At 41.8% G+C, this 15,653-nt stretch overlaps 2 protein-coding genes across 5 annotated transcripts in view; one reads left to right on the plus strand and one right to left on the minus strand.

Moving 5' to 3' along the window:
* Nucleotides 1-6,390, plus strand: part of ZNRF3 (zinc and ring finger 3) — a 75,431-nt gene extending 69,041 nt beyond the window's left edge. For all 3 annotated transcript variants that reach the window (XM_027652226.1, XM_027652227.1, XM_027652228.1), the window contains 2 exons: nucleotides 695-2,440; nucleotides 3,522-6,390. In XM_027652226.1, the coding sequence (XP_027508027.1) occupies nucleotides 695-2,440; nucleotides 3,522-3,565 (1,790 nt within the window). In that variant the 3' untranslated portion in view covers nucleotides 3,566-6,390. The remainder of the gene's footprint in view (nucleotides 1-694; nucleotides 2,441-3,521) is intronic.
* A 1,334-nt stretch (nucleotides 6,391-7,724) lies between these two features.
* Nucleotides 7,725-15,653, minus strand: part of KREMEN1 (kringle containing transmembrane protein 1) — a 32,585-nt gene continuing 24,656 nt past the window's right edge. The window contains exons 8-10 of one of the 2 annotated variants that reach the window (XM_027652239.1): nucleotides 15,041-15,125; nucleotides 13,909-14,113; nucleotides 7,725-10,790 (exon numbers count right to left, since the gene is read on the minus strand). In XM_027652239.1, coding sequence (XP_027508040.1) covers nucleotides 13,951-14,113; nucleotides 15,041-15,125 — 248 coding nt within the window. In that variant the 3' untranslated portion in view covers nucleotides 7,725-10,790; nucleotides 13,909-13,950. Of the gene's footprint in view, nucleotides 10,791-10,866; nucleotides 14,114-15,040; nucleotides 15,126-15,653 lie in introns of those variants that run through there. The other variant, XM_027652237.1, reaches the window with a different exon arrangement.

Here is a 15,653-nt window from a genome sequence, read left to right on the forward strand (position 1 = left end):
ATTTCAGACATAGCAGCTCACCAGATGAAACAGAAATTGTGCCTGCTTGTTAATCTGTGTCGGGCTCTCAGCCTTTATTGTAATGCAGCTCTGGAAATACAGTTAGTCCTAAACCCTTTGGGAGGGGCTGCAGGCCCTGCAGAGCAGCCCCAGCCCTGGCCTTCCATGGGCTGGGGGCGATGCCCAGCCGAGGGCAGCGTTGCACAGCCCCTGAGCAGATGAATATGTTTTCTCTTGGGAATTGTAAAGAAGACAAATGTATGGGGGTTTATTTTTCTGTAACTTGGAATGTGGTTTCCCTTACTTGCCCTCTCCCCCTTTCATTTCCTCTGTCTTAAGAAAGTTTTCTGTTAATACACATTTATATAAAATAATATGTAAAGTGAAAACTTGAGTGATGACTTCTAGCCTCTCTCAGCCTCTGCCAGTTCAGGAATACTGTGTAAGTAGGTTTTGTGTATATGAGAACAGTATCTGAAATAAGTTCACTCATTTTCCTTTTTAAGCAAATACATTTGAGTGTTTCAAAGGCTTCCAGGCAGATGCTCTTGACTTACTTTTTTTGTTTTGTTATTTTTCCTTCTGTGTGAAAAATCGGTGCGTACAGAACAAAATATCCCGCTTTCTTGCATGAAGCGTATTCCTTTTTACTCCCTGCTAGTTCTACTTCTGCATTCTTATTTCTCTCATTCAGAACAGAAAAAAGGAAATGGAGGTCCAATCTGCCTAGAATCCATCAACCCAGCACGCAGCCGGCAGCAGAGGGTGATTCTGCCTGTCCATTACCCAGGCCGGGTGCACAGAGCAAACCAGATAACAGCGTATCCCACTCGGACGAGCATGGACCCTCACGGAAACCCCATCACAGTACTCACAGTCGAGCGACACGGTGAACAGAGCCTCTACCAAGCCCCGTCCCCAGCCTACATTCAAAGTTACCAGCCTATTCATTTGGATCATGCTTTGAACACACATCACTGTAGCCTGGAACACAGGGCTTACTCTCCAGCTCACAACTTCCGAAGACCCAAGTTTGGCGGACGCAACTTTTCCAAAGCAGCGTGCTTTTCCCGGTATGAGACCATGTATCAGCACTACTACTTCCAAGGCCTTAGTTACCCTGAGCAAGATGGACAGCTTCCAGCTGGCATTTCCTCAAAGGGTCCTTCCCGTGCCTTTCAGCCTGGTAGCAGCATGCTTTTCCCTCCCGTGGTACATGTAATGCCCTCATCTCGCTTGGAGAGTGGCAGTACCTCCAGCTTTAGCTGCTATCATGGTCATCGCTCCGTGTGCAGTGGATATTTGGCTGACTGCCCTGGGAGCGACAGCAGCAGCAGCAGTTCTGGTCAGTGCCACTGCTCCTCTAGTGATTCCATGGTTGACTGCACTGAGGTCAGCAACCAGGGGGTTTACGGGAGCTGCTCCACCTTCCGCAGCTCTTTGAGCAGTGACTATGACCCATATGTTTACCGCAGTAAGAGCCCTTGCCGAGTGGGTGAGGTCGGTGGTGCAAACAGGGGTGCAATTGTTCTCTTGGAGGGCCCCCACCAGGATGAGCTTCCAGCTCATGGTCACAGTCTGGTGGGTGCTGACTGCCGGCTCGTGCCAGCTTCTTCCTCAGGGGACCAACTGTCTAATTGCAGCATGGATATGAACTATAGCAGTAATTCCTCACTAGAGCACAGGGATCCAAATGGCACTACCTCAGAGGGAGGACCTGAGGCCACTCCTGGTGCTGCCTTGGATGTTAAAAGGAACTGGAAGAATCCAGAGATAGCAGGGTCGATTTCGGAGCAAGCATGCACGTGCTGCTTTGAATTCCAGCACTCTGCCCTGGAGCCTAACAATGGGACAGCTGACTGTAGTGCACTCTTCCTTAGCTCTCCGCTGTGGGGGACATGTGGCCAAGGAATTGAACCACAGTCAGGGAACACCCCAGGCTTGTACAGTATTAACTCAGACCACTTACATAGGACAGATGGGGTAAAATATGAGGGGTTGCCCTGCTGCTTCTATGAAGAGAAGCAGGTAGCCTGTAGTAGCAACAGTGGCAGTGGAGGTGGTGGCTGCTATACAGAAGACTATGCAGTGAATGTGCAGTACACGCTTCCTGAGGACACCTTGCCAAACTGCTGTAAGGGTGTATGTGATCTGGGTCAACGCATTCCCATAATTCCTGAAGACAGAGACTGTGAGCTGATTCTACCGACAGAGCACCAAGGGACCCACACAGGAAGCTGTAGTTCCTGGGATGGAACACCTGAGCTGGATACTTACCTGCACTGTCAAGGTACTGGAGAGGTACAGGTCGAGAGGGAGGTGTGCTATGAGGCAACGTCATTCCTGCGGCAGAACTACTCTCAGGAGGAGGAAGCCGGAATGCTCTTTCCCAGTCCCACTCTGAACTCCCAGAAGCTGATGACAACCACAAAGGTCACAGGTAATATGTGTGCTTTTTTTGATTACTTGCTACCTTTCTGTCTTAGAGTATGAAATGCTGTCAGCTACTTAGGTACCTGCAGCCATAAAGGTGACTCCATCCTTTGCATAAGACCAGGTTCTCGACTAACCCTTTGCCCTAAAGTGTTATTCTCTTGTTGCATGTACTCATTTGGTCATAGCTAGAGGAATAGAGGAGTAGTTTACTATCTAACCCTATAAAAGCTTTCATACTCATCCTTTGTGGGGAGGAGAAAAAGTGACTGCCAGTACCAGGCCCCCTTAGAGTTCCCACAGCCAGGGACACTGTGCCAGTCACAGCAGCTGTGGTGAGTTGCTTAGGTAGGCAAGGCCACAGTGCTGGGAGAGGACAGACAAGCTGAAGGTTTAAAAAAAAGAAAGTGAAAATCTTGGAATTGCTGTAGAAGAATATGTGGGAAAGTCTCTGCTGTGGACATAAAACAAGGGGAAAAAATAATCACTCACAGAAGGAAGGGGATATTCCTTACCCGCTTTGCCAGGGCTGTTTTAAGGGTTTTCCTAGAATCACAGGGTACCCTAGGCTGGAAGGGACCTCAGGCCATCATCTAGTCCGACCTGCTCAAAGCAGAGCCAGCTCTGAAATCAGATCAAGTTACTCAGTTTGTTAGATTAGACCTAGTTTATCTAGTCAAGTTTTGACAACCCCCAGGGACACAGAGTGCACTCCTTTTCTGGGTTCTTGTTCCTCTGCTTGACTGCCAGCATGGTGAAAAGATTTTCCTTATATCCAGTCTGAACCTCTCATGCTTGAACTTAAGCTCCTCACCTCTTGTCCAGAATGCATGTCTGTGAAGGCTGTGGTTCCATTGTTGTGACAACCTCCATGCAGGTATTGCAGAGTTTCTAGGGGTGCCCCTGAAACCTCCTTCTCTGCAGGCTGAACAGCCCAAATCCCTCAGCCTCTTCACACAGGGAGAGCCCTCTGAGCATCCTGGCTCTCTGCTGAACTCACTCCAGTCAGTCAGTCTCTTGTTCTGGGGGTCCCAAAACTGTATGTAATATTCTAGATGCAATGTTCCTTAGTTTTCTTTATCCTTCAGGTGCTGGATCTCATCCCTTGGAGAGAAGCCAAATCAGTGACTAGACCTGTCCAGATGATCCCAGATGGAGAAGCGGAGCTTATCAGAAACTCCAATATCTCATGGACTTAATTTTTTTTTAAGCTTTGACAAACACACAAAAGTGGTAATGTGGAGAAGTCCCTCCCCTACTTCCTCTGTGTTCACATCAGCTTGATTGTCTCCTTTGTCCCTCCTGCCTGAAGCCTTCAGGCCTCGATTTGTGTGCAAAGCCCGTGTGGGACATGGTGTGGAGCATTTCTGAGCTCTAGTGCCATTTCTATATTAATGACAAAGTGTTATTTATATTTTCTTTTTAGAAGTGACCTCTTGCTGAGAGGTAACACAGTGTGTTAAATAAGCCAGGCTATGTGTAGATGCTGTTATCTCCTACTTAAAGGAGTCCAGCCTTTGATAAGCTCAGGGCTACACCTGCCTTAGAAACCAGATAGCACCTTGAAATATAGTAGTCCAGAGGGATACAGCTGCTGAATGGATGTTCAGATACTGACTAATCCCAGTAGCAAATCCTAGCAGCCAGCAAGTTATGTGAGTGATTTTGAGGGAGTTGAAGCATTGGACTGTCTCCTTTCTCCTCTCCCCTCCTCCCCCTTTCATGCTGCTCTGATGGTTTGGCTAAGAAGGGTCTCCTGCCATGATGATTAGTTTGAACAGTGGGGGTAGGGAACTGGTAGCTCAGAATGTTCTCATCCTCACTTCCTGTATTTAAACCATGGACCTCATTGTATCTTCTGACTGGTGAAGAATTACTGGGGACCTCTCCCTCAAGCAGATGCTAGAACAAAGGGCTTAAGAAAGGGTATTACCTTTGTAGGTAATGAACCTTTCCTTCCATAGGAAGTTTTTCAGGCACTTGTAGCCCCTGTTATGGCTGTGAGGAATGCTGGCAAGTGCAGTGAAAACAGAGCTTGCAGTGTGCTTGCAGCTTTGCTGGCTCACTTTGGAAACAGGTCAGAGGGTTTCTTGTTTCCTTACAGGCTGCAAGCATGCCTAAGGGAAGCAGTGCTTGTCACTGTGCATATGGGAAAGTGAGGAACTTGGTTTAATCATTGTTTTCTTCTTTGCTGTGGTTGATGTAGCTTCCATAGACAGATCTGCTGGAAAGGTTTCTCGGACCCAGCCAGCTGTGCTTCATTTTTGTCTTCTGTACAGAATGCTCTCTGTACCCCATTAGCCTGGGCACATACTTTTGTTCTTGTTCTTGTACTGGTGGGGATGTTTGTTATCATGAGATAATTTATGTCGTCACTTCTGATAGCAATTGTTTCCTGTGGAAACAGCAGCTTCTGAGTAAGAGGCTACCATAGCATGGGTTAAATTGCCTGTCATGCTGCATGTGCCTGAGGACACAGTGTCATCCTGTGGTGTATTCACAGTAGGAAATCTTCTAAAGGGAAACTAAATATTTAATGCCCACAGTGCCAGTCTTCTGAAAAGATTTGTCCTAAGTTCAGTACACTTTGGAGGTACTTAAAAGACATGAAATAGAGATGTACCTTCATGTTACATATTCTGCCAAAGCAACGTCCCTGACAGCACTGGGCTAGTTGTGAGACCCAGCAAAGTTAACTTGTATTCTCTATAGTCCCAAATGAAATATTTTAAAAGAAGCAAACATCTGAGAAATAATACAATCATCTGTTTACTTTTGCTTTCTGTACCCAATAAGTTAGGAAAAAAGTTATATTTAAAGGAATTCACATTACATCTCTTTAATCAACAAGCACCAAAATCCAGCTGTTCAGAGAATTAATACAAGGCAATATCTGGGTATAAGATTAAAAGAAAAATTTCAATAAACACATTTTCTGTGTATAAAGCTTATTAAAAACTTATTCTCTGAATGATGGAAGTAAGTGGTATGTGTTGGGAGAATAAACTCTAAAGGTTTGTGGTTTTTTTGCTTTTTTTTTATTTTTAAGTCTTACCCTCTCCTTGCTCCACTAAAAAAGAAATGCATTGTAGAAGCTATGGTATACTGGCTTGGTTATTCTGCTTGGTGTTTTGTGAGGCACTGTAGAAGGCCACCTAAGATGGATTGTACTGTGTAACTACATGGCACGTTGAGGTAAAATGTGGTTCTAAAAAAGATTTGAATATTCTGGTTCGTGGTGTTCCTGGGTGTACTGGTCTCACTCACATGCTGTGGAAATCTCTGCCAGTACACCAGTCTCTGCAGGCCATACCACAGACACCCTTCACCTGGTTTCTGTGTTGGGTTTTACATTCAACATGTACTTACATCCCTGCTGCCTGTATGTCCATGCAGACTTACAGGCTACCTGGCCATGAATAGATGGTTTTTATAACAAAATGCCTTTCTACTACTTACATGAACAGTTGTCATTGTGTTTGGCTCATGAGGCACTATTTAAAATGTTTTTAATTAAAATTATAGCACTTAAAATTGTTTTGTATAAAATTTGCTGTAAAGATTTGTAATATGGTCAAAGGGCTCTTTCTCCTTCATTACCATTTTTAAAAATGTTTTAAAAGCTAGAAAGCATCTTGTATATATTCTGTATATGTATAGCAGCACATTTCATTTATGGAAATATGTTCTCAGAATATTTATTTACTAATATATTTATCTTAAGCCATGTCTTATGTTGAGAGTGTGTGACATTATTGTAATAATCATTGAAAATCACTAACACGAGGCCCTGTAAATACATGATAATTGCACACAAAGATTTTACAGTACCTGCCGACCAAAAATGATTTAAGAGAAGTTGTAGTTACCTGCAGTTTTGTAAGAAAGTGTACAAATGTCTGTATTAAAAGAGAAAAAAAGGCAAAACCACACAAAAATACAGTTTTATTGCATATACATGTGGGAGTTGTTCTTCTTGTTTTGGGGGAAAGGACACAGATAGTTGTTCTCCTCAAAGTACAGTCCTAGATATGCTGAGATGAACTCTAATAGACAACATTTTTTCTTTTTTTTTTTTTTTTTTTAATAATAGATAGGTGGATATGTATATCCATACACACACACAGAGATCATAAGTGGTTGTGGTTTCCTTTGGAGGCAAGCCATAATGTTCTTAGGACCATTCAGTTTTCCCCAAGTGCCACAGTTGAATTTACCAGGTGTTGTGCACAGTGTGAGTCCAGTACTGGACAGTTTTAACTGTCCCCAGGTGTGAGTGAACAGGGTGAGTGTTCATGAGGGTGCCTGGTGCCCCAGTGTCCCTGCTCACACCTGCTGTGGTTGCTGTTGAGGTGGGGAAGCTCCATTCCTTGTGGGGGAACAAAGGTTACAGAGGGAGGCAGGCACAGAAGGGAAAGCAAAGGCTTAGGAAAGCCTTTATGTTTGGAACCCGCCTGTTCCTTGTGGCCAGGGCAACTTAATTCCGGTATAATTTGAGGTAAAAATAATTTACTGTCCTGAAAGAAAATGGTTTTGAGACCTGAACCAGCATGATGGAGGTGGACACAACTGGATGAATCACAGCTTGAATAGTCAAGCTAGATCCAAATCCTTGCCTTGGATCATGAAATTACTGGTCCCACTGAAGTGATAATCAGTGCTGTGCTACTTGTTTTGTCAGCAGAGAGCACAGTTTGACCAAAGATGTCTATGCAGACACTGAAAGAGGGGGGCCTGGGGATATGTGGCTCTGTGTGTGTGTGTGTGTGTGTGTGTATGCATTTATGTGATACATGTTTGTATGTTGTTGTGTAAACAGTTTGCCTTCATGCATATTTCCCATCCAGAGATACACACACACACAAACGCACACAAAAATCTTTTCCAGACTCCTCCTCCAGTTTCTTCCTTCTCCCAGAGATTTTTACCAAGTAATCCCCTGGACTCTCCCCTCCTCTTATCCATGTTCAAGTGCACTGTAATTCAGTCACCTCGGGATTCAGCCAAGAAATGAGCCTTACTTCTCTCCAACCCCCTTTATATGTGAAAACTCCATGTTTGGGATGACAGCCTGTTGAACTGGAGTGTCATTTTGCATGGGACCCTTTGTAGCAGGAGGATCAGTTATCATCCTCATCTCAGGTACAATGGGAAAGCCTGTCTGTATGCAAAGACAGGCACAATAATGGAAGAGCAACAGGCAGGCAGGAATTAAGAAGCATCAGCAAGCACTTCTCAGTTAAAGTACCTGCCCCTTTTTCCACTTGGAAAACGGGAAATTGGCATTTTATCTGCAAATCAGGTCATTAAACAACTGTTTTTCCAAACAGCATAAAACTTGCCATCTGTGTTTGGCTGATGTGCCTGTGTTGACAGGTCACATCTGAGTCTCCTTCCTCTTCCCTTCCTCCACCCCCCACTTGCTATTGTTGACTTGTGTTTTGTTTTCTTGCTTCTTGTTCTGAAGAAAACTGTGAGGTGATTGTGCCTTTAAGAGCAGGGCATACCTTCACTCTTGCTGTCCCACAAAATAATCAGTGAGCCCATCCTCTCTTTCTGTGAGAAAGACAGTTGTGGGCTGCTGGCTGAACTTTTTATGTGATGCTTAGTTGTGTGTGTGATATTCTGTTTCTTCTTTGTTGTGGCTTTTTTAAACTGACTAAATGTAAATATTTTCTGTCAAAAATGAAAATTTTGATACTTGGCAGGGGACGGTTCTTTTTTCTATTGAGGTTCAATGTTTAAGGAACAAATTAGTGGCAAAATGAGTCCTGTGGGCACCACAAACCTCCACAGAATCTTGATACGGTAAAAAAAGACAAGCAGGAGCAGACTATTCTTAATGGATTGTACATTATAGTAACACTTGGTGTTTCTGTAACATTATCTGCAATATCATGTGCATCTGTCAAATCCTGTGACAGCTGTTAGGTAACGTTTGTTGTTACTTGGGTAGTGTGAAGAGAAAAATGCCCTTAAAAGGATGGCTGTGTTCATACCCCGTGGAGCCAGCCTGGCCTAATTCTTTGGCCAGGGAGACAACAGCATACCTGAAACTGGATATTTTATCTTGCAATGAAAGGGCCGTGCCCCTGTGACTTAAATGCTTCATAGAAAAGCGTCTCTTTCAGAATCAAGAACACATTTCTCTCATGGGGAATGAAACTGTTGCTTAGGAAACAGCAACAGAAAAAAAGGCAACAGTTCCCAGAATAAACCAAAGTGCAAGAGGAGTCTCATAACTGGAATGGCAAGAAAGGAGAGCAGAGTAACCTACCCTGTCTAAGGGGAGGCCAGTCCCCTGTGACAGTTGCGTTTCTAAGAGAAAAAGAGAGTTTGAGTCTTCACATGAAAAGCTGGAGACAGTTTGGGTATCTGACACTGGTATTCTGGTGTTTACATAAAAGGTCACTGAAGATTTCCTAAACTGTAGCATTATTTTGGTCAGGAGGAATTAATTAAAGAAAAGATGAATCTCACAAGTAAGTGGAAACAGCATTACATGTTACTGGAATTCGTAAAGAAAACACTGAAAGAATTGTTACAGTTCTTTGTAACAGTCTGAAAACACGTAAACTGAAAACTTTCAATTTGCTGTTACCTCAGAAATTGTGTGTCAGAGCAATATTATACTTTATATATGTAATCATTCTCAGCATTTTCAGCTCAGATATTCTCTTCTAACCTCCACAGTGGACAGCCCCATTGTAATCTGCTGGTGAACTGCAGCAGTTTCTGCTTCCTTTATTCCATGCTTGTATACAAGTTAGCAGTCCTAACAACTCCTTCTGCACAAATGTATTTATTTTTTCATAATTATTATTTACAGCCATTTGTTGAATGCAGGGTGACCAGCTATAAACACAGCACATATTTCAGTGGTGAGTCATCTCAAGTTTGATTTATTCTGGTTTCTTGACAGCCTTATGTGGTTCATGCCTTTGCATTTGTAGTAAGTTGTCTTGAGACTGAAATTCAGAATGCTGAGTTTCACCCCAAAGCACAGGTGCTCAGTAAATTTGAGAAAGTATGAGCTGCATGAAATGTATGTGTATCAGGAATGTGTTGTTATAGGAAAAATAGTGTGGTCTGAAGAGAATTCTATTTTTCACTCTCAAGGTAGCAGAATTCAGAAATGAGTAGCAGAGTTCATAAATTCCTAGAACAATGTTCAGGTGAAACTATCACTGAACTATATTTCATTGGAAGATTGTGAAATATTGATGCAAGGTATTAAGAACTAGTTGGACAAGTATTTGTCAGTTGTTTTTGTAGTTCACCCTTCCTTTAGGCAAAGTGGTGCACTAGAAAAATCTGTTAGTAGTCCTTCCCACTGCCTGAGAAGGCTCATTAAGCAGAAGATGAAAGTGGAATAGCTGGTCATGCTCTTTCAGTGGCAGCCATGTGTCTGCTGATGGGTTTGGTCTGTAGTCATACAGGCTGCACATTCAGTACAGCTTCCAGGGCTATCTGTAAAAATCTCCCATTTATACTCCTGCCAGGGGGGCTTGGAATACAAACACCATAATTCTGCAATCCCACTAAGTTGTCTGCATGAGCAATGTGATAAACTTCCTCAGCATTGTACTGGCTGTAGAAAGTCTGGCCAGAAACAAGTTCTAAAAAGGACGACGTTAATGCTTTGAAAAAGCAGATCAGCTGTTTGAAGGAAAAAGTGGTTCAGAGAGTATATGCATATGAATTTGTAGAATCTGATGAACAGCCTAATACAAATACAAGCTAGAAATGAGATTCAAAGGAGGTAAGTGCTTCTTAAAGCAATTGTTTCATCAGCATCTATTTGGCCATAGAACTGAGTCTGAGTTACCCTGTTCTCAATGACCTTCTGTTACAGATACCAAAAAAGTATCTTTGATTTTTTTCCTACAGTTACAGTGTATAGAAAATTTATTTTTCCCAGAGTGTAAACTAACATCTTTTCTTCCTATAAAATGTTAGCAAGATACAAGCATAATATGCTGTATTAAATAATGCATTTCCTATACATATATAAATATATATATTACTATGATAACATATCACACATTTTTACATAACACAGTCTCTATTTCCCCACAACATAACAATATTAAGACAAAAATACATATAAAATCATTTAGTCAACAAACTAAACTAGTTTTAAACATAGATTTTGTATTAGGGAAGGCACTTGTCCAGCTGGCCCCTTTCCACCTGAGGTCCACACACAGTGTAGGCTCTGGCACGCAGCGTCGAGGCTCGCAGATTGCTGCAGTGGCAGTGCCAGCAGAAGCACTTGCTGCCCCAGCTTCTGGGGCAGACAACTTGTCTTTTTCCTATGGCTTATTGTCCACTTAGCTGTGTTAGCTCATCTCTCTCTGCAACCACCCAATAAACAATATCAGAGAACTCATCTCTGTGAAAAGTAACTCAGAGAAGAAAAGGCGATGGCAGTTTTTGACCTGTCAGTTTATTGCAGCACCACACACCGGTCAGACCGACACCAGAGTGAGAAGGGGGCCGGAGCTGGAGCTGGAATGCATGTATGTATATGAGGAGGCATCTCCTCAGGATTACTTTGTTGTCAAAACAGTTGCTTTTGACATTGTAGCCAATGTCAGACTTGCAGCCTGTCCAGCCTGTTGAGGGAACTGATAGGCAGGACATCAGAAGGCCATTCAGATACAATTCCAAACAAATTCTTCTTCTGCAGTTATTTTCACTTTGCTGAAGAAAGTGGTGTAAACAGTCACCTCCTGAGGTGTCCGTGCTCCCCAGCTGTCAGCACTCAGCTGCTTGTGTAGTAGGGGCATGCTGAATCATGTGGGATTACAACAGTTGTGCATGTCACACGTTTTGTTTCTCTCTCCCCCCAGACCCTTACAGCAAATATCAAAAAGTGCTATGTTAATGGATACCATATACCTTGGCCATATACCACCACACCCTGAAGTGCTTGTACGAGGAGTGTGAGTGACAGAACCACATTTGGAAAAAATTCACAGCAGAGATCTACCTGCTCTTTAAGGTCTCAGGCCTGTACAGTAACAAGTGCTATTTAAGGGTCCCTGTTCATGCATTTCCATCTATTGCTCTGTTTGCAAGCATTAGAGGTATCTAGAATCAGATAATCTGGAAGATTTGCGGGAGTGGGGGGGAAATGGGGACCTCACAATTTCCACTGAGCTTTTATTAGTATGTTACCCATGTACTGTCCAATACCTTCTGCATAGTCATGTTTTTTGTTGCCATGACCAGTTAATCTGCTGTAACTGCTGGTTTTATGGGTCTTTTGTACAGAAATTCGATAAGCATTCCCTAAGAAAGGCCCATGAAATGCGATTTTATTATATAAAAAACAGTTGAGAAGCTAAGGGACTGATGCAAAAATCTCTTTCTAAATTCTCTAGATTTTCCATTAGTGGCTTCAGTCTTAGTTGTTGTTTTTAATGCTCGTCTCCAACTTTATAGTGAACTTAAATTCTTTACTAAGGAAGAGAAGCCTAGCAGTTCTGTAGTTTCCTGCAGTAGGTAAAAATCAGTCATGGGGCATTCCCGATGGTTTTTTTCCGTTTTTCAGCAGTAGCTAACTGCTTTGTGAATGTCTCTTTTACTCTATATGTTTAACTGCTCACGAACATTTGATGAGGCAAGCAAACAAAGCTTCACCAGTTTGTGATAAGCACTATGTGCTCATAACAACTCTTAAGGGTCTGGGCACCACACTGCAATTCTCTCCTCCTGGTTTTCTATTAGTGCACCACATTAAGCACGCTTAGGAACCAACTTACTTTGTTCTGCTATGAATCTGTGAGTTGGACTCTTTCTCTATGCAGCATGATCAAAGCCTGACTGTTAAAAAGGCAGTTTCAGAATTTTTGTTGGTTTGAAGCAGATCATGTGTTTTGGTCTAACATGAAGGCACGGTAGAGAGAACCAGCAGCTTATTTTTTACAACTCGTCCTATCTTGATTTTAGGTAATACAGTAATTATAGTTTCCTGTATTCTTTCCAGCAGCTCATGCAAGAAAGTACTAGATGTTCCCATGATATTCCATTTTTGATATAAACAATTTCATAATTGCTGGCTTAGTAAAGGTCTTGTTTCTTTTAGGCACATATGGTGGCATTGTTCAGCTGTTGCTGGCACTCATCTGTGCTACATAAATAGAGCTGGATTGAATTCAGTTCAGGTAAAAGACTAGATCTACAATGGCAAGTAAGGCACAATATTTCATTGTTTAATTCTTAGATGCCCTATTTTTTCAAGGAAATCTGTAGCCCATGTGAAGGGGAGGGAATTATATGTTAAAAAACATAAGGGCAGATACTATAATGAATTTGAACTTGGTGACAATTTTCTTACTTTTTTTAGTTACCTCTTGTAGATGCTCTTAATAGATGTTCTCTGACTGCATGTATGGTATGTCTCGTATATGCAGACCACTGTATATGTTTAAACTTAACCAGTTTAATGGTTCTCAGTGAATTTCCTCAAACATAGTTTGAGGAGCTGCTCACTCAGTAAACTTTGCCAGTCAGTTTATCTGTCTTCTGCATTGACAGTTTTTCCTAAATATCTTGATGCTCTGAACTTGCTGATCCCACTTTAGGCTGCTGAGATTAATATCTGTAACTTCAGAGTAAAAATTTGTTAGCTTCACTGTTTAAAAAATTCAGTGGATTTACAGTATCTCTGGGCAATCCTTTAAGAAGGAACCCAGAATGGATGCTGGACTTCAGGCTGGAGTACAATGGTTTTTTAAAGGATCGCTGTGAATATGAACAAAATTATCATAAACATCAGTGAATGATGGGTCAGACACAGTCATTTAAAAGGCTTCATTGCTCGTGCAGGCCTTGCCCTGGTGAGCAGGACTCCATCAAAACGTGTGTTTGCAGCTGAAACTTGATAGAGCAGCTCCTGAATTTGATTTTCATTTGTGCATCTCTGCTTGTAGAAACAGAAAATGTAGAAACAGCAGAGCACTGGGCAACCAGGCTGGTATGTTTTCCAAGTCTTTGGTTCCCATTTTACTGTACAGTACCATTTAGACGTGTTTACATTAAGGCCAATAAGCTCTGGTTGCTGTGGCAGCCGAACAGGTTATCTGTACCTACCTCTGTCTTCAGCCTTGAGAATAAAAGGACTAAAGTAGCCTGATAAAATACAGTGATACAGGAAAGCAGGACACAATAATTCCTCAACCTGCAGATATTCACTCAGTTACCTCTGGCAGGGGTACAGGACATTTTGAATTTTACAAGTTTTTACATATATTTTAAGTGCAGTAGTTTAAAGGCAGTAATTAAGAGCACTACAGATTTGATGAGCACCAGATACTTCAAAACTATTGCTGCAGTTAAATCTGTTGTCACTAATATACCCAAGAGAACAGCAGATAGGCAAAGTCACTCAAAGGTCTTTGGAAACGGACTTTTTGGAAAACAAGTATGAGACTGGGAGAAAAAAAGGAAGGACTAATCTCAAGTCACCTGGATCTTAAGAAGATCAATTCTTGTAAAACAGAAGGCACTTTAGTTTCCCACGAGTGGGTTGCAATCATCCTGCTGATTTCGGAGCTTTTTCTTGAAGATGGATATGGATGTGGATGGCTGGTAAAATATACTCCAGATCTCACCGGCAGTGGTGACATCACTGCAATCTTCAGTTTCACTTGTGGATGGAATCTGATGGGATCTAGGAGACAAGGGTGAATTCACTCCTCTATTTTAAGGTGCTTGGGAAGCTGTAGTGGTCTGTCTGCAGTGCTGCTGCACTGGGAATGCTCGCAGCTTCTCCCTCTGCACAATACAGAGGTTTTTGGAGCATTTCTTGGTTGTCATGGCCAAATGAAAAGTTAGGTATTCTACTGCCAGAATAGTTGCTACCCTAACAACAGCAGTGACATTAAGTTAAGAAATCTGTACAGATTCTGTTACGAGTTGCTATTAATACAAATTCATTTCCTTTTATATTTAAGCTTGTTTTTAGTATGTAAACACAACATTCAGAATTTTGATTTGCTGCTAACTCATCTATCATTTCATTCAATGAGTGTCCATCTAGAGGACACAAAACTTACTTGGTGTCAGCATAGAAAAATAAAGCAATAAATTATATTGGTTTTATTAATAGGCAAAAAACCATCTGGTTATGTGTCACATTATAATACAGATTTTAATTTTTGTGATTATTTTTTGAACCATTTTCAGTATTTCAGAAAAAGAAATTAAGTATTAACTAGCCTATATCTAACTTTTTTCCCCAGCTCCCCAATCTGGGATGAGGTTTTAATTTTTTTCTTGCAAAGCACTATCATACTTTGACCTCTTCTCACCAAATCTAGATGTCTGATTACATTTTCCTCTTTCCCTCTTCTTCCTTAAAATACAAATCTTGTCAAGACAAGACCAGAAGAGAAATTCTAGCAGCAAATGCTATCCTAACAGACTGGGAAGTTAAAAAAAATGTGCTTATTTAGTATCTTTTATGAGGATACAAATATGTAATAAATAACTGGGGTTTGAATATGACCAGTCTGACTATCAGAAGGCCAAGAAGATACCAGGTTTGGTACAGAGCTGAGATCTGAGTTCTCTGGGGACAGCTTTGCTCCACACTCACCTCATGGTAACGTGGAGAATTATCTTTGCTATTATGGCTGTAACACTTAGGATGAGCAGTGCTGTGAGACTGTATATTGTCCACTCTGTAAAAGAGAAGAAGAAAAGGAGAGGGGGGAAGTTTTGTTAGTACATTCATTTACTTACAGTTTTTAAAGTAAGAATATTGAAAAAAGAAACACGCAGCCTTCTGACGCTTTATTCAAAATGTAATTTGAAGATGCCTCAAACCTACAAGACTGGCAGAAACTACAACTTTCAGCCAGAACTGGCTTTTTCCTTGCAGGACTGCTCCCAATAAAATTGAAAGTTGGCAAAAGTCAAAGCATATACCAGTAAAATTATCTAGCAAAGGCACCAAAACTTAGAAGAAAATTTAAAAGCAGACTAGAATGTATGCTACAGTAGCAACTCTTATGATTGCAAGGAGGTGGTCCAGGTTTTTATCAGTAATTAGGTAGTTATGTAAGAAATCACAAAGTATGGAATGGGAGGAGTGTCTTCTAGAGTCCTGGTTAGCATTTGTGGTCTGCTCTTGGCCATTGCACTTTATATTTCAATTTAGTTCTGGTTGTAGGAGCAAGTCAAGCAGGACCCATTGTGTCATTGTAACA

This window comes from Corapipo altera, unplaced genomic scaffold (genome assembly GCF_003945725.1).
Source record: "Corapipo altera isolate COAL_440 unplaced genomic scaffold, ASM394572v1 67, whole genome shotgun sequence".
Lineage (NCBI taxonomy): Eukaryota > Metazoa > Chordata > Aves > Passeriformes > Pipridae > Corapipo > Corapipo altera.